The following is a 26,618-nucleotide window of genomic DNA, read 5'->3' on the forward strand; positions in this document are numbered from 1 at the left end:
AACTCATATGCAACCTTTTACAGCATCCAGGGCTGGATCAGGAACAGTGTGGTCAGCAGGACCAGGGAGGTGATTCTGCCCCTGTAGTATATATAGTATCATATATATTTTAATTGACCTGATAATTTTTTCTGGTTGAGTTTGTTTCTATAATTTTTTTACAGTCTATTTGAGTATTTAGATAGGTTACATTTATCTTGAACAGGAGTCTTTGGAAGCAGGACATTAGGCTGCAGGACATGGAACAGTTTCATTCTGCCGCTGCAGCTGATACTGTTGTCCAACAGTTGCTTCCCACACCTGAGGCAGCTCCCCTTCCAGAACCACCTGATCCAAAAACATGTAAGTAAGAGAATATTTATCTTCAACCTTGCTGTGATTATTTTTCTTGTTTGTAGCAAGGGTTTGTAAGTTGTTTAATTTAGGCTGTTAACAACACCTTTTTTAGGTGGGATTTGTGTGTTTAGGCCCCTGCTCTGTGAACAGGGAGCCAGCTTGGCCACTGGGGCAGTGGAAGAAAGCTCAAACCAGTAGCATGGCCAATCTGCTCAGGTGTCTTTGTGCTCCTCTGAATAAGTGACTTTTTATTTAGTCACTTAAATCAGAGACAGGCAGGCATTTCTTCCTTTAACTTAATAATGCAAAACTAGGATCAATAGACTAAATAGACAATTGAGTTTGAAAAGTGCTGTCCCATCTAATTACAGATGAGAATGGAAACTACTCTAAAATTTTGTTCTTACACTTTTATCAATTCCTATACTTCGTAAAATTTACGAAGTACCAATGTATTTTTATTATGCATTTTAGCCCTCCATTTTATCTTCCATTCATTCTTGCTCATTAGGAATTCCTGGTGCTAGTCAGAAGCACTGTTACCCTTGGCTTTTATGTATATAGTGTCCTTCCAATTATGAACATTTTCTGGCAGTATATGAACCAATTAAAGGTATAAAGCAGAGAATAAACTCACTCTTTCAGCTGTGTTGCCAGAAAAGAACACTTCTATGACTGAATCTGTACTGACTATACCAAAACCTGAATGCTTCCTGAATGGCTGGCAGGCTGGCTTGAGATCAAGGACAGCACTTCAGCTATGCCTGCTTGTCCAGGATCCTAAAGGTTTGGTTTTGATGACCTCTCTGAGGGAAGTGCTGTGGCCATTAGGCTGTACATAGAGCACAGGCAATGGCATTGCTGGGTTTTGGTGCTGCTGACTGCAGCTGCTTTCTTCTGCTTGGTACTCTGATGCCAATGTGTGGTCAGCTCATGGGAGGTGTGGAAAATAGACCTCATGTGAGGGCAGTGCAGTCAAACAGGAGAGAGATGCCAATGCCAACTCAGACAGCCCTCTGAAGGGGAAAAGTGCATCTATAGTATCACATTCAAATTTCTGAAGGATCTGGGAAGTAGGAAGTAATTATGGCAAATCACAGCACCACTGAAATATAACCTTCAATTTTTTCCTATGTCTAGAAATTCAGTTTTACGACCAACTCTTAGTGCAGATTGTAAAGGGCACGAGATACCAAAAGTGGTCTAGCTGTAACAGCACTGAGTTCAGCACAGGCTAATGTCTGCCTGTCAGGGTAAATTAGTCCACACTGCTTTTCATTTCTGTGGCTAAACTGCTTCTGGTGTCTGAGTTTAGTCATCTAAAACCAAGTCTGACATCTCTGAGGCACACTGCAGTTTGCAGTGTTGGTCCACCTTTAGTTTGAAATTTACTTGAGCTGGTGTTATGGCTGAAGAGAAGAATCTGTTTCATTCTAGCTGTGATGTGTTGATAAAATGACTGATACTGAGCTCGTGATACCTAATGTTTTTCTTCTTGTGCAATCAAAGTGTTTACCTGTAAATGAATGCTGTTTGTTTTGCTCAGGTTCTCCTCGAGAATACATAGAGTATTACATATTTCCAGTACTCTTACCTGGACTGGCTGAACTTTTGCATCAAGCAGAGAAGGAAAAGGCTTTGGAGGTTAGTTTTAGTTTTCAGTTCAAATCATTGGCAGGAAGTTGCAGCCTTTTGTTTCACAGACAGTATTTTTTGTAATTTGGTCTTTTGGAAGAAAACCAACCACAATAATGTGAGGTAACATATCATGATTTGTTTTGGTTCTGGTTTAAAGTGTTGTTTTCTCCAGTAATTCAGAACAGATAGCATACTACACACACTTGATCATTCTGACAATGTCTAGCTCCCAACAAATCCTCCTTAACAAATTAACAAATTCTGTCTCTAACCTGATTGATTTATAGGTGTGTGTAGGTATTTAGAATCTGTGATTAATACAAGTGAAATAGGAAAATGGTTCATTCACGTGTCATTATGGCATGACATGTCTGTCTTTCATTCCTGCCATCACATTTACATTACCTAGCCAAGAACAGCTTGAACACATATATTATTCATCACACTTTTAATGAAATCTGTATTGATTCGTTCTGTTTTTTAAAGGAAGCACATATCCTTTAACAGGAAAACACTATGTCCTACAGCTGGTTTAAAATACAGTCCTTGATAGATGTTACCTATTTCTGAAGGCAATGAAACAGCTCTTAATGCAAAAAGATGAGAATTCATAGGAATATTTCAGTTTCAAACTCAGAACAAATCTCAGGTTACTTTGTTTTTAATCTGAGAAGTTTTGCAGCTCTTCAGTGGTATAGCTATTAGAAAGTTTGTGTCCTGAAGATGGATATTGTATGGGTCTGTGTGCTGCTTTGTAGAAAACTAATAAAACCAATTATTTTCTAATGTATAGGAATTCCATAAAAATGAGTAGAGCTTATAGAAAAGACACTAAGGGATTTTTGTTCTTCTCTGAGGAGATGCTCTGCTGTTGGGGGACCAAGTGTAGGAAAGCAAGCTATGTCAGGTGACAGTTTTCCACTGTGACATAATTTCTTCCTCCCTTTGAACAATAACTTGTAAAACAATAGCTCTTTGTGCTTACCATGCAACTGAATATTTGTGTTCTTTTCCATTACTGTCCAGGTGCTTGTACTTGGATTTTAGCTTCCTTGTCCTACCTAAATACATAATTTCTATTTATGCTTTTGTTTCATAAGAAATGTGTTGTTCCATATGGATATCGAGGAAAAAAAATGCTATAACTTGTATTAAAATGGTTCATACAATAACTGGAGCTGACTTTTAGGATCAAAAGTCCTTAGGAAGAGTCCTTAGAAACCCAGAGCAGGGCAGGAACAGGGAGAAGGTATCCTGTGACAAACACACTGGAAGATGCCTTCATAAATTCACAAGAATCATGGAATTCATGAGTGAACAGGAGAGGAACATGATTAATTGTGATTAAGCTAACTGAAATCATGAAGGATGAGAAGAGAATACTGGGTTTGAATTTTGGCTAGACATGAGTCATTAAAGCCTGTAAAGGGCAGCTGTGTAGAATAAACCAGTGGAAGATAAATGGAAGAAGCACTGAAAGAAGAGCAGGAATAATTGAACTGACTGCAGTCAGCGTTGAATGAGGCTGGGAGAAGAGAGAGGGAATTGTGAGGGAGAATGAAGAGTGGGGTTTGGATGGGAGGAACTAAAGGTTTTCATGTTTTGAAGGCAAAGGAAAATGAATGGGAAGAGAATGAAAAACTAAGTAGGAGAGTTGTTGAGCAATTGAAGTTGTGGTAAGGGAGATCAAATCATGGAACCAACAGAGGAGTTAAAGGAGGAGACCAGAAAAGATGCATCCGTGTCTGCAGAGGAAGAATTGTAGAATCAGGTGGGAAAGTCAGAAAAGGGAGACAATTATGCTGAACATGGTGATTTCTGTAGGAAAGAAACCTGCAAGATCTTTTTGGAAAGTGATACAGAAACATAGCAAGTGAAATGTTTCATTAAAATAGACTCTCCTGCATTACGTAGTGCATATGAAAAATCTGAAAAGCAAAAACCTAGAAAAACCACCAGCTGCTAGATATATGTGCAGACTTCAAACTGTCATAAATATGAGAACAGCCTGCAGAAGCTTCGTTTTTAAATTAGAGATGAAAGAAACCTATTAGGTTGCCCTGGCTGAATTTTTTTCCTACCAAAAGTTCTCCTGTGCTTTATCCTATCTGCTGTCAAATGCCTCCAGGGGAAAGACTATTTTCTTAAATCTTTTCTCTCATGAGAACTGACTAATGCATTCATTTTTCAGCATTAAAACTGAACAATGTATAAATGTTTTTATTAGCATAACTCTGACTTTTCTTTCTAGTTAACTATCACAGAAAGAGGACTCTGTATCAGACTCTGTAATGGGATATATTATATTTAAACCTGTGATAGACCAGGGAAAGGGCATGGAGGAAGGTTTCCTAATGACTTTGCCATCATCTGATCACCAGTATTTTTTCATTATTATTAGCAAGCACATCATATTTAAACTGAAAAATGGAAAATGAATTCTGAATATAAATAGTTTATAAACACATCTGCGGATTAACAATGCACATTGTGCAGATATTTCCTGTGTTTGTCCTAATTCATGCAGCATAGGAGGAATGTGTCAAAGGCAGGTCAATTTATGTAATTTTTTCCCTTTATAAATGTTGACTGCTGTGCAACTAATGATTTAATTCACTAGCAAAATAAACTGTTTCCTGGCAAAAAAAATAACAAAATAAAAAATAGTCAGCTTGACTGAATTCCTCCCTGATAAGTTCACTGGCTTTAACAAAGATAAAGCAAGAAGGATGTGATTCCTCTGGTGATGGCTGTTTGGGCAACACTGTTCTGATCATTTTTTTCCCTTTGCAAAGGTAAAACAATTTACTTAAACAGATTAAATTGCAACTGTTAGATTAAATTGAATCTTGTTGTCAAAGTGTAGAATTTATTTCTCTGAAACAATTCACTAAGTAATGGGACCCAGTTTCATGCTGTGATTGAGAATAGCTGTGCAGTGGTGATCAGACTCTGCTGTTTGTTCTCTGATTCTGTTCAAGTCAACATTTGTCCATTTAACATCCAAAGTGACCTGGAGAAAGCTCTGCAGTGAAGGTGTTGGTCTCTTGAAGTGTAGGTGTTTGACTTCTTGGAACAGCATCTAGTATTAGGATAAGTGTGAAAATTGCTGAAGGAGCTGTGTTTCTTCACAGCCAAGCACTCTGACAGAGGCTACAGGAACCCCAAAGCTTTTGGTGTCATAAAACAGCTCATAAAGGCCTGTGGGGTTCAGGACTGATTCTTGGCTTATGTTCTCTTTTTGTTTGTTCTTTTGCATTCTTTTTTTTTTTTTTTTTAAAGTTCTCTTTCTTTTCTGTGGGAGTCAGACTGTGTGTCTACTGAGGGTAAGATTCACTTAGAGAAGTAAAAGCTTCCCTGGGTATCAGGTAGGAATGCCCTGCAGTCTGGCTCTAACCCTCACACTTGTCATTCCCAGCTACATGATGCCCTGTGTTCTTCACTGTGCAGTCAGCACCTCACGCAACGTTTCTCTTCCACTTCACCTGTGGCTGACCCCCAAATTAGGACATGTGTTAATACCCTGAACTGAAAGAATGATGCTATGTAGAGCACTTTTTTCCTGCTTTTCTCTTCACATCCCCCAGTCCTTTTGGCCTCATATTCTTGCAGCACAGGGAGAAACACAGATGGTGAGGACAATGCAGGGAGTAAAGTCATTCTTCACGCATTCAGTTTTCAATTACATGTTTATTGTATCTTAGCAAGTGGTAGTGGTATCTTTCTTTCTTACTATTTTAATCAAGACTCCAGCCTCTTTTGGGACATTTAGCAGTTTGCCAAATGTGTTTGACCAGTGTGAATTGTTTTCCTAAGAAGTAATAATTGCAGCTGAATCTCCCATTTGATGGGGTAAGTGTTACCTTCTGGATGGGAGCTCAGCTTGCTCTGTTGTGATAAAGCACTTGGTGTCTCTGGTCAGCAGGAGCTGGGTGTCTTTTAGTGTCCACTCTGTGTCTGTGTACATGCATAACACATCTCACGTAAGACAGGTTCTGAAGATACCATTCCAGTCAGGCTGTTCCGTTATTCTGACCAGAAGTCTGTGTTATGTTCTCCACAGCATGCTCACTGTGGTTTATGATAAGTAGAATAAGCACCTGTACTCATTTATACATTCAGCCTGTCAAGATGGAGTGTGGAGAGGAAGTCCTTCAGAAAAGGAGGGTCCTAATCCATTCTGTACTTATCAGAATTCATGCTGGGAATGGTTGGCTGTCCAGCCATTTAGCTGTCTGTCCAGCTAAACAGGTACTAACTGCCTGAGTCACTGTGGTTAATCTGCTCCAAAGCATTTTGCAAAACTCTCCTTGTGGTGAAGGCTTAGAACTGGGAGCAAAAGACACAAATGTTTTGCTCTGAAGCTCCAGGTTTTGAACTTTTTAGCTGATTCTCTGTAACATCCATGTTATCTGTGGTTGTGGATAGACGTATTCCATCCTTTGGTTTTGCCTTCCTTCTGGGCTACTGAGCAGCTATACAATACTTTGCTTGTGTGTGTCTTCAGTATTCACAATGCCTTCAAGCTACTTCCATGCAAAAAGAAACAATATCCAATCAATGTTCCTTCTGTGCCTCAGAAGAAATGAAGTATTTTAAGTATGATAATAGAATTTTGAACAAAATGACAAGTAATTTGCAACATATTTTCATATGTGAGTTCTGTTCATTTCTTCACAATGGCATTGCCACTCAGAGCAGCATTGAGAGACATTTGTTCTAGATATGGTGCAGCAAATATCAGGGTAATACATGTAGAATTTTCACACTCATATTTTGACTTGGCTTGAAAGCATTCCACAAGATTTCTAAAATTTTGGCTGAGCTACTGACTGTTGGCAGTAACAATACTCAACTCGACAGACTAATGCGCTATCTATTTTATTTAATAAAGGCGGTCAATTTAGCTTCTGTTTTCTTTCAGTAGGAAAAATGACCAATCCAGAGATAATAAATAATTTGAAACTATCTTCTATTTTTAGAAAAAAAGGACCAAATTTATTGCCTGGGATTTCCTGACTGAGTGGTTATACAAGTAAGTTAATCATGGTTTTTTGCTATTAATTATGCTCAGTGATTCAAAGGCATTCATTAGCAAATTGAATAGCTGAGATTTAATGTAATATAAGTTGTTTTCCTTTTTTTTTAGCAAGAACCCAAAGAGGAGAGATGAGTCATTCACGGAATTCTTTTCCATTCCTTTTGTTAATGACTGGCTGAAGGACCAGTAAGTTATTGCAGTACCCAGAGTAACCTTTTGTCCTTTTATTCTTTTGCCCCTGCTATTCCAAAAACGTAATAGAGCTTCAACGTGTTGCAGTTGAACCCTGAAATGTCCTTTACTGCCTGCAACAAAAAACTGTGTGATGCTTTCGAACTTGCTAGTTTTGTGCCAGAATTATTCGGAGAGAAATTAGTTTAGAATTCCTAAACTTTTTAATTGTCAAGTGCAAAACATTTGAACAGTTTGGTAGTATTAGGAAGATCTTTGTACTAAGGAACAAAGCAGTGTTTTCAGTGATGATTCCTACTATGGAAATCTTTGAGGATATAGTCAAGAAATTCTTCCTTTAGCTGTAAGCAGCTGTTTTAAAAATACCTGTAATAATCCTTGGTGTCAGCATGCATTTCTGCAGACATTTATGAGTTTGTATCTGAGAAATGAACACGTGTTTTGGCAGCCTCAGTCATATATGCCTCATTATTCCTGGAGAACCAAGCTGCAAAGTAGTTTTGAAAGAAATGTTGCTGTCCCTGAGAATGCATTTAGTTTTCAAATATAGCTGCTGCTGAGAAAAATAATAGTCCATAGGGAGAGAACAAGACAATTACGGAGGTCAGATTTGAAAGAAAATTTTCAATTTGAAAACTTTATTGGAGTCCAGATTGGTAGTCAGTGAAATGTAGAGATGAATATTCGTAGATATGTTTGCTTCATTACACTATGTAAGTGGAAATTGAGCTTGAACTCCTGTCATATGAAACTTGGAAACCTGAGTCACTGATGAAGCGAGAGGAAAGCTCCTTGACTTGCACAGGTCTTTGGGGACAAGCTGGAGATTGTGTCATGAACAGTTAACTTTTACCTCTCAGATAGTCAGAGTTGTGTAGGAATTTTCTGCAGTGAGAGAAGGACACCTTTGCAGAGGGACCCATTTCATCTCAACTCTGATACCTTCTGAGACCACATACAGCACTGGGGGATGTGTCTGTTTCCTTCTGTCAAACATAGCTCTTGCCAACAAGGTTCCCATTAAAGGAGGTGAATTTTGTTCTTTGGAAAGTGACCATGAACTGCAGAGAGGTTGTCATACTCGTTTCTTAAGCATACTGAAGAGCCATGGGTTAGTAAGGCAGTTTTGATACCACTGATTTGTAAGGATAGATATTTGTACCCAAGATAAGACAGATCAGTTTTATAAACGTTTCTCTTTGGAAGTAAAGCTAACGAAAATGGTTCCCTGCTCTCTCCTGTTCTTCACCCCAACCTAATACCACCTTGTCTCTTTGGTAGGGTCCTTGGTTATTCTGCTCAGGGACCTACTCTGAGTTAGGAATCTCTCTGCCAAAATGTGTGAGGAGAGTTTGTATAGCTATTTAGAACACAGATAATTTCTCCAATCTGCTTCACCTTGGAGAGTGACAAAGCTCGGTATTGGCACAAACAAAGGATTAAAATGAAGGGCTCAGGGCAAGGTGAAGAGAACAAATGAGCTGCTAAGATATAGAGGTGGTGGCAGGAACTGCTTAAGTCAGCTTTGCCAACAAGAGAAATACACTGTGGAATCACAGCCTGAATGACTCATAGCTTCTGTTAGTACTTGTGCTCCTAAATAATGTAGTGACAGCTCCACAAGGACACAGAAGTGTCAAAGTCCTACTTAAGTTGATACAATTGATCTTAGATCCTCTGAACCAGTAGGCCTTTAAAATTATAATTATTAAAGTTATTATTAAACCATAACTTTTTGTGAACTTACCTTAAAATTGCAGATTTAACAAATGCTGCTAGTGAAGTTAAGCGTTGTTAGAGCAAAGTGAAGGAATGCTATAATAAATAAGAATAAACATGAGAGAATATATTATTATCTCCTTCTGGATATGTCATAAATAGTCTGTCATTATATCCTTCCAGATATCACACTTAAAAAGTAATTGAGTCCATGCTTTTTATTGTCATTCCCATTTCTATCTTAAAGGAGTTTTCATTTTTTAAACAGGATTAAGAATATCTAAGAGACAATAAGCTAAAGAATGCTGGTCAAATTTTGATGGAGAACATCCTTATCCCAACTGTTTGGCTGGGGTTATCAGTGCAAAGCAGTCACCATGTTTAAAAAAACCCAAAATAACAAAAAACACCAAACCCAAGAAAACCCAGAGGGATAACTTTTTTATTCTGTCAGAGATCCAGCTTTTTTTAATATATTCCATACTCTAGTGTGACTTTTTTGGCTCTCCTCCAGTGCCTCCAGTTTCTTCTTTGAAGCTCAATTTTTTTCTGAAGAATAGTCAAAGCCACAGTGCTATGAGCCTCACTCTCTGTACCATGTGTTTCTAAATGAGATCTTGCAGCCTACTTTTCCTTTGTAAGGAGACCTAAATGCTGCATCCATTTCCAGAATTTTAAATGCAAATATTGTACCTTCAAAAGCAGCTTATTGTAGGTGAAGGAGCTTTTGAAATTTACATTTTTTTCCAGCTTTGTAGTAATTGCTATGACATCAGTAAATAAAGCTTCAGTATAGTTGCCTTGTCTTCCACTGGGTTCTGTATCTTACCAGTAACACTGACAAAATATCCCCTGGGAGTCTTCAATTCCTGAAGCAGATTTCAAAAGCTTAATAGAAGGAGAAGCCTCAACACTGGACTGGTAATCTACATATCACATCCAGGAGAGCACAAAACATTTCTATTGTCTTGAAGAACAGCTGTACCTGTCAGAGGAGAGGAATCTGGAGTTTGAACAAAAAACTAACCCAAGGTTTGGGGAACTTGCTGAGATACATAATGAGTACCAGTTTCTACATTCAAGACTGCTGATATAACCAAGTAAAGGAAATAGAATTAGAGCTGTGAATGTTTTGTACTCCTATAAATATGCTAATGAGCAACACAGTTGCCTTTTGTCAGCGTTTTCCACTGGTGTTTCTGGTTGAACAGCAGTGAAGCTCAATTGCAAGTAACCAAGCTCTGTGTATTGAATCAGGGACAGGGAGAGAGTGAGCTCTGTTTATGCTCTGATCCCCCTGAAAATGTTACTTTTCTGGCATAGATAGGCTGAGTATCATGGGAGTATTATTATGCAACCTTCTTTAGCTTGTTAATGAAGAAACCGATAAAAAATAGTTCCCCTGCACTGAAAAACAATGATGTGATGTAAAAGTCTGTCACATGTATTTAATAACATGACAGCATTGTTCAAATTCACCTTCGACCCTTGCATTCAGTGAGAGACAGTGGTTCATGGATCTAGGTTAGGAACAAGCAGAAGTGTTTTCCTGATTGTTGAAGATCAGATAATTTTTTTATCTGCATTTTCTCTTTTTATATTAGAAATATTTCCTTGCTGCTCAGTCCAGAAGGAGCGTTTCCTGGTGTAATCTATCTCTGTGTGCCAAAACAAGTGTGCAGATACAGAGAAAATAAAATCATCATGGCTTTAGTGAAGTGGGCAGCTAAGATATGCATGCCCAGAAATGATTACTAAATCTGAAGCTGTGGCTTTTTGCCAGATATCTCTGTACACAAATATATACATTGATTATTTTTTTTCTTCCTCCCCCAAATACTTTAATTAGGTGAAGACTACTGGTCTCAGCTGCCTTTACAGTTGACTTCATTGTGAGTTCTCAGATGGCCAATAGGGGTAATTTTGCATGGGTGACTGATTTGTTTTCTTTCCATAATATACCCAGTTTTACAGGCTTTGCTTTTTGCACACTGCTATATTTCACTGGTTTGTGTCTAAATCAGCCACATTTAGAGTAGATTTCCTTTGCATTATGTTTGTTTTCTTTCATTTGCTTCAATCATTTGAGCTTTACATAATTTTTGGGGTGGGACAACACATTTTATTGTAGTAACAGAAAACTCCAGGAAATAGATCTATTTAGATGTTATTCTGTGTGTTTACAGGTTAAAAATTGCCATTCCAGTAATGTGGCATAATACAAGGTAGCAAAGGAGAAATTTTTGACTTTAAAATTACGTATTGAAAAATTGCACAAAGTTTCTGTATGAAATATTTATCTTGTGTAATGGTGCTTTCTGAGCTTGAAGGTTTTATGGCTGCAAATCCTGATGCTGTGTGGAAACTTGCCTTAATTTATGTAAAGATTGTCAAAATGGCAATGAGAAAATTGAAAATGTATTAGTGCTTGGTGACATCTTCCTCATGTTGCTGTTAGAGCACTAAGGGGAGATTATTTTTGCTGCTGTTAGTTTTTCATGTTTTCAGGATATGAAGTCTGATCTAAAGTACACAAACATAAATGGAAATTTTCCCCATGAGTGGCCTTTGGAATAGGTCCATGTTTGGTTTCCTTCAGTCCAGGACCACAAACACTCTAACAACTGCATAAATATTGGTCCTACAAAAGAGAAAACTGAGGTGACACATTATGGCTTGCAAAATATGTCACAAGTATGCAAGCAGGGGAGGAGGACTGAGTTTTAGCATGACATGGGATGAGTTCTCCCCAAGGAGAGAGCATGGTAAGAGGCAAGAAAGCCACTGTAATTTTCAGACAAAACTCAAGACAAAAGATTTTTGCTCTGCTATTTTTTGGAATGTTCTCACTACTCAGACTTCTTGCTGTGCTTCCTCTAATTCCTCTGACATTCTTGTTACCCATCACCTGCCTCAGTCTCCTACCTGTGACATGACTCTGCCTCCCCATGGAATGACTCTCTCATGTTGTTTCCACAGTAGCTTTTCTTTTTATCAGGCCTTTTCTTCACTATAAATAGATGAGTAAGTACATAAATAGTTTCTATGTATTAACAGTTATCACTGTGGCCATTTTGATAATACTCTTGGGTGTAGTTAATACATTTTTTAACTCTTCAGTTAGCTACTGACAGTATTAAGGAGCTTTCATTTGGAGAAGGTGACAGAGAGGAAGAGTTTAGGCTTCTGCTAACTAGCAGGAGCCCAGTTTAAAATGTCAGCTCATTTGCAGTTCCTCTTTTAAGAAGATTCAATTTGGTCATTCCCCCATTTACAGGCCTTCAAGAATGTGTTCCCTTCATATAATGTACTAAAAATTTTCTTGTCTATCATAAGGATTTTTAAAATTCAGGTATAATACTATTATTCTAGATTGCTGCAAATGAAAACCACTGATTAGTAATTTCTTTCTGACTGTGGAACCGTTGTATTAATAGAGAAAATGTTACAAAGAAAGGTCTCAGTTCACACTCAGTTTGACCTGTGAAAATGTTCCAGGGCATTTTGTCAAGTGTCTGGGGGAATATTTCCCTATAAACCTGTGAGGCTTATACAGTGAACGTGTAATATTTGATTAATGTATCTAATTGATTTTAAATACTGGGTCAGATAAATGAGACTTTGGTGTCTGATTACTTATTAACAATCTGTTTCCTGATTTGGGGGTAAATTACCTTAATAGGATTCATCAGCAGAGATTCTGCAGACATTTATTTTGACTCCAAACAATACTTTTTCAGTGTCACATGCATTTGCAACTCTGGGTAGGCATATAAGAAGAAAGACTTAATGGAGGCAGATGTTGCTGTAGTATTTCTCAATTCTCTGAACAGGAATAAGAAATGCCAAAAATAAAAAAGAGAACTGCTTTGACAAATACCCAGAAAGCATTTTTGGTTATTCCAACCAGCATGTGAATTTCTGGAGTACTTCCTAAACCAAAGACTTCCTCAGAATCCTTTTTTAAAGAGTCTTGCAGATCACTGTGGTAATTTACTTGCGTGTCTCATCTTTATCCCTATTCTTTGGTCTGTTCTTTTAGATTACGAATTTTACAGTCACTCTGTCATTGCGTGTGTTCATACATGATATAAATACTCAAAACCAATAACCATCACAGTCAAACTGGAGGTGAAGTGAATGTGGCTGGTTAATATGGCTGTGGCTGTTGCATGCAAACTTAGGAGACCTGATGCTTTTCATCAGAGTTGCTTCAATATTTCCAGAGAGGGAGAGAGAAATCCTGATCATTCAGTGACTGCACCTGGATATTCCACTCTCCCAGGCACTGATGCTCTCTGTAGCTAGCACAGTGGTCCTGCAGGCAGCTGGTGGTGAAATTTGAGGATTGTCTGTGACTGTTAGGGAACAGATAGCAATAAAAAGAGCAATTACAAAATCCTGAATTATATATACTGAAATTTTTCTTGAGGATTTTTTTCCTATATTTCCTTTTCAAGGAAGGAATCAGGCCTCCTGTTTGTAGGACAGATTGGGAACTTAAAGCCAATTGGGGTTTCTGGGCATTGCTGTGTAGAAATACTGAGTGTATTCAGTGTCCATCAGTGTGACTGTGAACCCCCAGAGGTTAGTGTGTCAATTTTGGAGAAAAAATAATGGAGAGACTTTTTTCCTCCCTTCTTCAGAGTTCGTTGGGGAACCCTTCTTCTGTTCATGAGGAAATCAGATGCATGTCTTCAATAAGAACCTCTTTCAATACCTTCTACATGTATTTAATATGTCTGTTTTGTGTCTTCTGGGTGCCAAATTCTACCTGCATAACATAATACAATTAGTGAGTCTCTCACATGATCAGGATCTGTACAAGTTTGCTCAGAAAGCAAGAAACATGTTTGAAAGTACTTAAATCATTTTACTGATGCTCTTTTACAGGTGAAATTTATGTCAAACTATATACCTCTATCAAAATAGGTATCGATATATTTAATGCTTTGATGATGCATAATCAAAGACTAAATAAGCAGAATATAGTTAGTATACATTGTGCTGTCAGTTTTAATCTTCTTGCAGGCATCCAGCTGTCCTGTGCCACAGATGACATACTCCCTCTTTTCCTAGTTCACTGCTGAGGGGTGATTGCCTCTGCTCAGATTCTATTTTTATTTGACCCGAAGCCAATTGCGTATATTCTCTCAGACAAAACTGGACCTGGCATGACTTCTCTTCTTTAAAGCTGCCCTGTTGAAAGGATTGATATTTGCCAGTGACTGGCAGACTGAAAATTAAGTCCTGTTCTTGCTTGATTTATATTGGTTTCTCAATTTTAGTGTTGGATTATAAACTAGAGATTTTTGCAGTTGGAAAATGAAGGCAGATGAATGCTAGAGTTGACCTTGCAGGCTAGGAGGAACCTTAAGTTGTTCCTTGGAGATGTGCTTATTCTTAGAGAAAGTTCAATGTCTTTGATATAACTGCTGTAAAAGATGTAGGTCTTTCTGTGATTTTCCCACTCTAAGTTTTGGGTTTCAAAAAGATCGAAAATAGAACAGAGGATGAAAGCCTATCAGGGAAACCAGCACAGGCCAACTTCAGATCTTAAAGTCTGATTTTAAGAAGCTGTTAGCTCAGGAAGCATTGCTTGTCCAGCACTTATGATTTCCCCTGAGCAAGAGAAATGCTAATTAATGTTCACAGAGCCAAGACTGTTTAGCTTGATGGAGAGCCTGGTTTTTATTTTTGTCTTATTTCTACTTTTCCAAACAGACCAAGGTTTTCTTTCACATCAGAATAAATGTAGGCCAAAACCCAGCTGACATGATGATGAGACCAATTTAGCTGAGTACACAGACTAAAATGGGGTAGTCAGTGTAGCATTAGATAAGAGCTAAGATTGTTCTCCAAGTTGAAATGCTCCTGCAGTGAAGACAAGCCCTAAGAGAAAGACGTCAGAGAGCATAGGAAGCTTACTAGGGCAGAGACTAATATGAATGAAATTAAGTGAAAGGAAAATGTAAGCTGTCAAGCCTCCTAACTCGAGCTGTAATATACTGTAAAATACATTTCCAAAAGGAATTGCAGCATTTTAGCCAGAAAATGTGAGGCTGCATAAATAAATAGCTCATTGATTGATGGGCTTTGCAGTGGCTGTGTCTTTATGGTATAAATACTATAGATAATGTTCCTGCATGGTCTTCCAAGTCAAGGCTGTGTTCAGTCTGTTCCCCATACAGGCAAAATGGCTCTTGGCAGCTCTTCTAACGCTGTGCCAAGGCTTCTCTGTCTAACTCGTGTTTTCCTGAGTTACGACATTATTGCCCTGTAGTTTGTTAGCTTTAAATTATATTTATTCTCAAAGAAAGCACATCAATGAATTTTATTTCATCCTTTCCAATGGCTGCATTTTAATCCTCGTGTGTGAGAAATAAATCAGCATTCATAGAAAATGGCTTTTGAGAAGCAGGATTAGATATAGCCATTTGAAGTTTTGTTAGTGATGGCTGAAGTTAATTCCTGGTTTGTTTCCCACTGAAATTGGAGGCAGCAGAGTCACCACACATGCTCTCAAACTACTGTATGTTTGGGATGGAAATAGTTGACTTCACATGTGTATTACTTTCTGTTACATAAACTATGTGTGTGCGCTCTCAAAAGTCAAATGTCAGCATTCAAAGAACTTGTTTAGACATCTCTAAACATGCATCCATGCCATGCAGATATGATAATCATCACTTTTTTAGTATTTTATAATTTAAAGTGACATCATGATGTAAATTAGTATACTAAAATATGTTTAGATGTGTGGATTTAATGTCATAAATATTTACATCATGAGATTGTTCACTGTTGCACACGCACTCCAACCTCCTCTGCTTTACCACAAGCTGTTTCCTTGCCTCCCTCTCACTGCCACCTCAAACCTCCCCATAACAGTGGGAGTTTGAAATCCATGTAGAAGAATAAGAAAGATTCCTCTCTTTGATGTGCCATTTGTATTTGATTGTTTTAAGAACAAATTACCGTAATGTATATAACAATATATTTGTAAACATGATACTCTCTGTGCATTTTATTTCCAGAGCAATAAGGAATTCTATCTTTCAAGCTCCTGAACAACATTTCCCTTCTTGATTAAATATACTGTTGGGGAAGAAAGTATTTTACATTTCTAGGCTGTCTGTTCACAACAACATATTTTTTTTTTCAGTCCTAGACCACCAATTCCTCTGTCTGTGCGTCTGTCAGAAGAAGAAGCAAGCACAGTAATTCAGTCCTTCTGGAGAGGTTATCGGGTAAGAGTAATCTATAATTATTTTGCTTGATGCTGAAAACTGTAGGACTGTGAAGGCCCCAGGGAAAATCCTTACATAAATTTTAAGTAGGGGATACTATAAATAGCTGCTGAGACCCCTATGGTTCATTGGCTTTGGATGTTGCTCTGCCTTATGCCTAGTGACTACAATTTTTTCACAGTCATTTATGCTGATGTAATCTCACTGTTTCCCTCAACAACAGAAAATCCACAGAAATTTAATTTTCAAAAGTACATTTAACACTGGACAATTTTCATTTTGTAATTTGAAGTTGCTCTTTGGCTAGTTGCTAAAGGATGGAGAGTTATTTTGCTTCAGGCAGGGATATGTGAGCAAGTGTGGAGGTGCAGAAGGAAGATTGGTGAGGTCTGTTAAGAAATAAAAGCATACAGAAAAACAGGAGAAAAAAATGGAGGCCAAGAATGAAACAGGAGGTATAGGAGAGGCAGGAAGGCTATTATTCAAGGAAAGGGAAAACAAGGTGGCAAGCAGATGTTTTTAGGCACACCAGTAATGCATTGCTAATGCAATCCCGAATTTAAAGGGAAAAACCAAGGTGCATAAAATAAATACAAAGAAAATTGTCCAATACTCTTATTCTGGTGGGTAATAACCATGCTAACCCTAGGGAACTCAATAAATTACTTTGAAGAGCCTGTCAAATATTTTATTAAAAAGCTCTAACACCTTCACCCCTTGCAAAGACAAGGACTTGAAATTTGGGTGACTTTGGTGACGAAGAAATGTCTTTGACTTCTTTATAAAAATTTAAGCTTCTAAATAGCCTCCAGATATAGCAGCAATTTTGTTGTGATGGACAGTGAGACATCTCTGGATGTCAGGTGTTCTTTAAATAACAATCAGGATAAAACACTCTCTGTTAAGTTCTTCTTTACTATTTTTACCAAACATGAATATGTGAGTGGCTCCTGTAATGTGCTGTGCAGCCAAAGACTGTGAAATACCTTGAAATGATCTTCTTGACTGATAGATTTTTGCAATGCTTTCTGCTTGTTCGTTTTCCTTTATTTTTCCTCTTTTAAGCGGAGATGGAATTGACACTAACACTAATTAGCACTGACAGTATCCCTGCAGGCATCCTTATGGAGGGTATTGCAGAGGCAACCATTCCCCAGGAACAGTTATGTTTGCTGAACAGTGCAAGGTTGCTCAGATACCTTGTGCCTCTGTGAAAGCTTGTGAAGGGCACAATTCTTCCTTGCTGTAGAGATTCACTTCAGAATTTTCACCCTAGCATGTATCATTCTAAACGAGCTCTCAGAAATGAGAGAGAAACTGTACCTGTAAAAAGTAGGAGACATAAAAAATAATTCAGGCTTTCAAATGAGCTGTTAATGTTTTTGCTTATTAGAGCTGAAAGAACTTGGGGCTTTTAAAAATTCAAAATTAAAATCAGAATGTAAAATAAAAATCAGAGTAACAAGTGGCTGCGTAGGACAATGTGTTATCCTTGGGCTTGCAAATGAAGAGAACACTGAGCTTAAATGGGATTTCATTGTGTTAATGATAAAGTGTGTCATGAACGTTTACCAAGGCATTCAGATTGTTTGCTTCTAAAATAAATAGGTCTGTCAGCTAACACTGCTTCAGTGTGCTAATAACTGAACACTTACAAATAATGCCCTTCTGCATTCTAAGAATGCTATTGTGTCAATATTTTATACTCTTTTCTGATGTTTTTCATTAAACCTTGTTTGTAATTCAGAGAACTTACAACTTCTTAACTGTTATTGAAATAAAAATTTACACGGTGTGATGATATTGAATAATTAAACATAAGCACACAGATATTTTAGATGGCACTGAGATAGAGGCAGTGTACTTCATCCTTGGTCTCCTAAGACACATCTTCTATGGACTCAGACCATTTTTGAGGTATTTTGTTAACCATATTCATTTAGGCAGTAGAGTTTATCTAGTTATATAACTGACTGAGCATCATGTCTTCTCATGATGCTTCACTTGTTTCTGCCATGTCTAGCTGTCTGAGTGTGCCAGTTATCACAAACACATGGCAAAAAGTGCAAAAATGGATTTGGCAGTAAAGGTTTTTCTATGTAAAGGGAAAAAAAGCTATAGGTACAGAATATTGAGAACTTGTTAATACTAAAGCGTGATCAAAGCAGCACATTCATCCTTATCTGCAGCACATTTCAGGAAAAAAACCACTTGTTTTGGTAGGGATAATTAGTGGCTGCCATCAACAAAGTCTTTCATACAAAGACAGTGATGGGTACTTAGAAAATAGTTTCAAGTTTAATCCAGAACTAAATTCCAGAGCAAGTAGCAGTGGAAGCTACAACTGCTGAGTACTCTTAGGAGATCGCAGAAAGGAAGATCTCATCTTGAGAGGTTCTGTCTGGGCAAGGAGGAACACTCAAATAAGACTTGAAACAGCTCTGTCATCAGAAATCTTTCTTTTCACTTTTCACAATCCTTTTTCATTGAGGTTCCATTCATCTGTCAAGGCCAAGGCAGTGTTCAGGGAGGTATCGATTTTCCAGGTACTTTTGCAATGGAAGATGATAGATTCCTTCACCCCTCCACTGCAGAATCTTTGCTTAGTGAATTTTTTTATGGAGTCTTCTTCATCTTTACAATGTATATAACCATTCTAGACTGAAGGAATTTTTTTATTCATAAAATTTCCTCTGATGTCTCTGGGTGCAACTTTAGTGTTATCCTCCTGCTGTTGTGCAAAATGTTCTCACCTGGCATTGAAAACAGTTTATTTTGATTAAATCTTGTAACATCTTAGAGCTGAAATTGGACAGCATTATGTAAATATTCAGTGCTATTTTGTACATGTTGTTTGAGCAAAGGTTAAACATAAACTTGGTTCAATTTTGATTTATATCTTACAAAGTGTAGTTGTGCTCTTGCTATCACAATTCATATTCCTTTCTGGCAAGTTGTGGCTACTAACAAAGTCTTTAACCCAGAAGCTCACATGAATATTTGCTGTTATTTGCAGCAACTTTAGAGTCAACCCAAGTGACTTGGGTAGGAGTGAACTCTCACTTCAGAGTTAAGGCCCCTTCAGGGCTTCAGGCATTGCTGGTTTGCAGGAGAGTCAGGTCAAGTTGTTTGGACAAGATTCTTGTCTCTCTCTTTATTTGCCTGGAGATTTTGCTGCTGAGTCATGGCTTGTTAATCATGGTAGAATTGCACTCTGGTTACAAACCAGGCTACTTTCTGAGGAATTATCACAGCTATGCTCAGCTATAATCTGTGAAGCATATTTGGAACATTTTGATGTATTTTGTTACCTTCCTGTTCCCTATTTTACTGCGGGTGGTGTATCTGTGTTCTTTTTATTTGGTCACTTGTCTAAAGAAACACTTTGTTCTGGGAGCTCATGTTCACTGCTTGGATTTAATGTTGGACTTTGGAGGAATTGAGTCTATCTGACTATGCCTTTATCTCAGAACACTGTATTTCACTATGTATTTCACTGCACTTTCACAGCTTTATTTGGCTAGGGAGAGTGTACAGAATCTATTATACTTGCCTTTTAACTGGTAAGAGTGATTGTCTTCATTTTCAACTTACAAAGGTTACTGTGTCCCTGTCAGGGGCCAAAATACAGGTCTTACACAGCTGAAGTTGTGAATGGCTACATCATTTTTTCAAAAATTTCGATGTAGAGGTAGTAATTTCTCTGTCTTCCTGGTTCATCTGTTACTGTAATTTATGTGCTTGTGTCCCAGAAGTGTTCCCTTAACCCTTTCCCATGCAGATAAACTGACTCCATCTAAAAGGGAGTTATGGCAGTGTAAAAGAAAAAATTGTCTCTTGCAAGCCGAAAGAAATTATCCTGTGTTTGGTATTATATTCTATTTTTGCAAATAGTATTTGATGGACTTAATAGAAAACAGCCTTATTTTTTTGTGTAGCTGAAAATGAGATCACTAATAACTGTAACTTCTTGAATTTTTAAGCTTTCATACCAACCTTGTAAGAAATTCTTATGACTTCTATAGAAGACAATACAGAACTATAATTAATATAATGGGATATTATCAGAGGTCTAAGAGGTATCTGATGTCAAGTCACTGAGTAAAAGTCTTGGCTGTCTTTATCGATCGAGTAACCTTGTATTGTATTTCTGCTCTGCCATTGCACTGAAATACAGCAAGTTATCTTCTCCTGAGAGGATTGAAAACTGCTGTGGGAGTTCAGCTACTGTCTATGCATTCTTAGCTGCACCACAAAGGAGAAGTTCTGGGTAGAAATAATACTTTTGATAAATAATTGATACTGTTTTCTTTAAGGTTTGGGGTTTTTTATAACTAATGGAAAACTAAGTCCTGCTCTTTTGCTCTGTATGAATCTTAGCAAAGTGGGAGAAAAGCAAGAGTGTAATGGAGAAGAGTAATAGAGTTCGAATCACAGAGCAAACTCAATACCATATCATGGAAGAATAAAATAAATACAAATTTATTTAGAATTTTTCTGGAAGACTAGGTAGTCAGCTTCCTGCAGGCAAAAATGTGTCCAGGAGAAACTGAGCTTATTGCTGCTTGTTTCTACCACGTTATTCAACTTCAGCCTGAGTTACTAGGACATTAAGGCACAGAATAGTAGAATGGTTTGGGTTGGAAGAGGCCTTAAAGATCATCTCGTTGCAACCCCCATGTCATGGGCAGGGACACCTCCCACTAGCCGAGGTTGCTTTGAGCACCATCCAACCTGGTTTGGAACACTTCCAGCGATGGGACACCACAGCTTCTCTAAATATAGACCTAAAACCTAATGGCATTTTTTATACATAACATTTAGAAAAGAACCTCCACTAGAAACTGCATTTTTAATAATTCCATTACAATTTGAATGTGGCTCTAAAAGAATAATCACCAATGCCTAAGGTAATAAATACTAGCATGTCTCCTTCCCACTGTTGTTCAGAAGGACAGTATCTAGTCTGGATTTGAGCTCTAGCCCTGGAGGTGAATTGTGTGAATGCCAAGGTAGACAGTGGGCAACACAGTGCTAATTAATCAAATCCTGCTTACAGGTTTAAGTAGCGGAATGGTAAAAGCTGTTGATGCAGAGCTAGCTCGTTCTTATGTTTGTAGGAACTACACCAACAGAAAAGCAATGCTAGAAAAATTCATCTTAAATCTAAACCGAATCAAGGCCTGTGACTATTGTCATTTTTTGTGGAAGCAGATTATGCCCTTCATGAGGTGACTGACTGACAAAGAATAGATACCATGTAATGCAGTCCAATTACTTTAAATAACAGATTAATGGCTCTCCTGATTGTGAAAATTGCATGGCTGGGATTGCCAGTCAGCCTATTTGCAGCTCATGGCAGGTGTGAATCACTTTGCTGGAATAAATTTCCTTCTGTATGACCCTTCATGCACCTCTTCTGCTCTATTATGTTGGTCAGTGGGTTGGTTTTATAGTGTTGTGGTTTTCTAAAGGCACTAATACCCTTCAGCATAATGCTTTAAATTTTAATTAACTCGAAGAATAAGTATCTCACTGCAGTCACATTCTCAGGAGTCCTTGGTAATCAAAGTGATCACCTAATTGCCATATTTATGTTTTCAATGGGGTTTGACAATTATGTGGGTTTTATTTCTGTGTAGGTTGAAAAGAGTAAACCTCTGGGATTGTGCTTTTATCTCAGGCCCAGAAAACAGTTTGGCTGTCATGTATTTGCCTAGGCACAGCCCCATGAGAAAAAATTGTATCATCATCTTGGGTAACAGGAAGGTATATAATTTCAGTTGTATTTTCTGTTTTCCCTTTCCCAGGTTCGTCATGACAGTGAAATACAAGAGCTGTGTCAGTGGCAAAAGAAGTTGAGAGAGGAAAGAAACATTAGTAACGTAGTGAATGAATTCTGGACTAAGCAGGAAGCCAAAGGTAAGTGAATTAGTGAGGTGTTTTTGTTTTGTTTTGGGGTCTTTTTTACAATGTGTTGAATTTTTATGCTTAAAGTTGTATTAAAAAATAGGCCACAGACTAGGACACTAATCCTGAGTGAGAAGGTATTGTGTGCTGGAAATGCCTGTCTGGTTCTTTACACTCACTGCTTACTCTACTTTAGTATAGCTCAAAGTCACAATGAAAAATAAAGGGCAAAAACTCAATCATTTCAAAAGACTAAGAGAATTTGCTGGCACAGTATTCCTGGGGCAGGATTAGCCCCCTACCAGATACTCAACATGTAAATACTGATTTTTACCATATGGGTCACAGTGCAGTTATTCTGAACCGTGGGATTTCTATCTGGTAAGGTTCTACTGGCATTTTCCTGTAGTTATTTATAACAGAAGTTGGCCTATACAGTTCTAAAAAAAGAAAACAAACCCAAACAAGCCAATAAATTGCCAAGGGAAATGAGATTGCTTTAAGAACTGGCACTGTAATTTGCCCTGTTTGTGGACAAGGCTTTACTGACAGGGCCAAAGTTATCACTCACTTAGGCACAGAGGTGTAATTATGGTTATTCTCTGAGCCTCTTTGTCTACTAATGCAGGAGGATTCACTCCTCAACCAGTCTACATTTTATCAGCCTCTGTGGGCTGAACTCAACCCTGATACACATAGGGGAATGAACTCCACACTCGTAGCTGGAGGTGAGAAGAGGTCATTCAGGTGTGCTTGGTGTTCATGTGTTGAAGAGAGGGAAGATTATCTTGTCCCAGTCACCACTGTAAGACCCTTCAGCTTGATGGCACTGTCACAGATGTGTTCTCAATGACCAATCTTTGCCCCTAAATACAGAAGAGTGATTTTTTTTTTTTTTTGGTGACAGCAGTTTGTTCCAAGGGCTGCATAGATTTTCCAGATACGTATTTATATTTAGATTGCATTTTTAATCCACAAAAGATCAGGTTTTATTTGCCAATCCATGAAATTGCCTAAGGGATATTTTATAGCTAAAAATAATTAATTCTGAGGAACAAAATCACACATGACAACAGAGGAAAACTGGCTTATATGTATGTTATATATGTGAGGTGTTTGTATGCCGAGAGGGAAGTAGAATTCTTGGCTTTAACAGCTTAGAGCTAGGGGATTAAATCATGTAGTAACTAGTAACAGTGTACAAAAATGATGAAAAATGAAAATCAACGAGGCCTGAGTTGTCTTCCAGCAGAGTTGACTGATATGTAAAGAAAACTTTGGCAGAGCAAACCAAGTTTTCTTCAAGTGGGATTTCATAGCCTATCTACTGTGGTTTATTATCAGTTTACTTTGATAAATAATCATCTTCTCTTTTTAAAAGAAAACATATCTGGTTTTGAAAATCTGAAAACAGTGGATTTTAATTTCCTATGATATAATGAATATCATTATAAATTTAAAACATAAAAGCTGAATTCTTCTCTTTGTAATTCACATTTAACTCTGTGTTAATTGTTGGAAAATTGCATTCCTGGAGGTGATGAGAGAAGTTGACCTAGCAGGCTTGGTAATTCCTTTTCAATGATTACAGTTTAATGTTTGTGGTTTAGACTCTCTGTTTTCAGTTTGTTGGTATTTCTATCATCTCATCAAGTTTTTACTCATTCCATTGTCCATGATACCATAAGAGTTACAAGTGCATATTTCCCACTTGCTTCTAAGAAATAAACCTATATATTCACAACATACCTCTGTGAAAAAGGACGAATATCATGTTAGGTGATTACACAATCATAGTTTACAATCTTCATGCATGTAAAATCTTAGAGGTGAAAATTACAAGTGCATTTCCAGAGGACAAGATGAAGCTATTTTCAAAATATTGCAGCTAAGAAAAGTAGAGGCTAAGGGTGGAGTGTGTCCTTTGGCAGTTGAGTTAATTAAAAAAACTCCAGTGTCTGAAGCAATCTAATCTTTCCATAAACTATACTTACGTTGTTTTGGAGAGTTACGGAGTGATAACATTTCCTTTGCCGCCTTTGCCAATTGTCTCGAAAGGAAAAACAAATTTCCTTTTAATCACTCTCATGGAGCTTTCCTGTCATCACATCAATTATCTCAGGACTCTAGGACACACAGCTGTTTCACCACTTCAAAGAATGTTGCAGGCTCACCCCATTTCAAATTTTTCTTAAACCAGTGCAAGTTTATATTGCTTATATCACATTAGCTTTCAATATTATCACATTGTCTCTGTAATTCTTTAACTGAGCTCTGCTAAGTTAATTTAAGAGTATCCATACATAAAACAGCCTTGGGGCCCAGACAGATGGATATTTGGAAACAGCTGTACTAGTTTGAGAAGTTACTGTCCAGGGGTTTTCATTATCAATCTCAGCTGTGATGCCATAATTAATTCTGTTAGTGCTCCAGCTGCTCTTGTTTCTGCTGTTGTTTTTCTGCTGTTTATTGATGTCGTTCAAACCTATTTCGTTGTGAAGTCAGCAAGGTTAGTTTAACTGCTTTTACCAGTGATTCAGTCTAACCCAGCACTGGAGTGGATTGTGAACACTCATACAATAGTGAATAGCATCACACAACTACTTCTTAACCTTGTCTTTCTAAGCATTTGGTTTAACTGAATTAATTGATTTGGTTAATTCAATTAATCCCCTTTAATTAAACCACTAAGCTCTTCGCATCAAGCAGACAAAGCATTTATTGTTACCGAAAACTCAGATGTCACAAATAAAGCATTAAGATTCACGACCAAAAGAGAAAGAATAACATTTATAAATAGATTGGGCATTTCAGTACAAAGTTAACCACGTTAAGAATAATAATGAAGTATCTCTTAAATTTGTATATGACTAACCCTGTTTATTGGATGCTGTAAACAGTGTTGAATCTAACTGTAGGGGATGAATGGTTGAGCTGCCAAATAGCTTTTAGAAAATGCTGACTGGAGCAGTAATGTGATTCTATTGACACTACTAGAAAGATCAGCATGCCTTCCATGGAAATATCAGCCAAAGACTCAGTAAATGTGAGCTAAGAGCAGAGTCTGCTTTGTCGTGGCTTTCAGCACAATGCTGGGTGTCCCTGATTTCGAGGGTATGTTTGATACAAAGACCTATAGTTTTATGCCACTGTATTTGTATAATACTGACCAATGTGATATGTAAAGAAGATACTAAGTTAGAAATGTAAACTGGCTGTAATTAACAAATCCAAAGGCATTCTGAATTTATTTTTCTGCTTTCAGGAAGTGTGTTAAAGCATGTGCATTAATTTTGAAACAAACAGTTGAGCTTTCATTAGAACATAATCAAAATGAAACACTTGTGGAGTTTTGTTTTCTTTTTTCAAGTAGAGACCAAAACTCTCATTTTTATGGGGCAGCAACTTCCCTATTCAAAAGGTATTCCTGTGCTTCCTTGGCCAGGGCTTCTGCCATCCTTTCCTTTTCTTGGCACTAGCACTCGTGGCTTCACAGTGAGCTGGTTCAGCTGGCTGATCTGACAAAGAACTGCTCTTCAGTTCTGCTCGGCTGCCCCTCGGGATGGTTTTCTGCTGGATCATCCTGATCAACTGACTTGCCCAGTAATGACACAATCCTTACATCCAGTATAAGGGAAATGGTGCAACAGTAATTGAGGGGAGGAAAACTGCCCATTTGTGATGGCCACTCACTTTCAGATCAGCTAATCTGTCCTGTGTCTGCTGTGTCATGTGAAACCATACCCCACATGGTGTGTCTGCTTGGTGGCTGGGCTGTAATGTAGCCTCAAATAAACCACTGATTCTCCCCCTGCTTCACAGAATGGTAAAAATTTCTTCTTTTTGCTTTGTAATTCGTTATTGTTCTTTTGCTGTATCTTTTAGACTCTTTATTACTTTTGGAAAGTGCTCTAGGATAGAAAGTGTAGAAACTGCATGGAAATTACTTTAACATCACCTTGCAGGACTGTTGACCTCTTTTAATGCATATGCTGGTGAAATTTCTTTGTGAGTGCAAAGAAAAAAGTGTGTTTCTTTCAGCATACACCCAAGATCATAAAGCTGCAGCATTCTTGGCTGATGTTTTGTTTGCTATACTGCTCTAGTGCTGTAACATTACATTCCCCCAAATGATCTGTGTTTAAGGTTTTAAGGTCCTTACTCTGAACAGTTTCTACTTTCAGACTGAAAATGTAGAGAGAAGCAGAACACTTAATACTTAGTTTCATGGCTCACAGCTTTAGACATGTGGGGAGAAACAGAATTTTCTCCAATATAGCACAGCTGATAGGATAGATTTGTTCCAGAATATTTTATAGACTTAAAAAAACCCCATTACCTTCTACAGAAAATAAAGCTAATCAAAACTAACCTCCAGAGGATGTGACTGAGCAGCAGATGAGCTGAGGCTTTTGTTTTTAATATGTTGTCCTTTCTGATTTTACTACTCTGATTTGCTGAAATTACTTTAATGTAAATATACTTCAGTAAGTGATTTAATAGCCTGCATGTTATTTGAGGTGATATTCAGC

General features: G+C 37.7%; 1 protein-coding gene across 1 annotated transcript in view; it reads left to right on the plus strand.

The window, feature by feature from the left end:
• The first annotated feature begins 239 nt into the window (after window positions 1–239).
• Window positions 240–26,618, plus strand: part of IQCK (IQ motif containing K) — a 28,692-nt gene continuing 2,313 nt past the window's right edge. The window contains exons 1-6 of the mRNA XM_009082775.1: window positions 240–342; window positions 1,883–1,980; window positions 6,957–7,009; window positions 7,124–7,201; window positions 16,092–16,176; window positions 21,987–22,102. Coding sequence (XP_009081023.1) covers window positions 240–342; window positions 1,883–1,980; window positions 6,957–7,009; window positions 7,124–7,201; window positions 16,092–16,176; window positions 21,987–22,102 — 533 coding nt within the window. The remainder of the gene's footprint in view (window positions 343–1,882; window positions 1,981–6,956; window positions 7,010–7,123; window positions 7,202–16,091; window positions 16,177–21,986; window positions 22,103–26,618) is intronic.

Source organism: Acanthisitta chloris, unplaced genomic scaffold (genome assembly GCF_000695815.1).
Source record: "Acanthisitta chloris isolate BGI_N310 unplaced genomic scaffold, ASM69581v1 scaffold44459, whole genome shotgun sequence".
NCBI lineage: Eukaryota > Metazoa > Chordata > Aves > Passeriformes > Acanthisittidae > Acanthisitta > Acanthisitta chloris.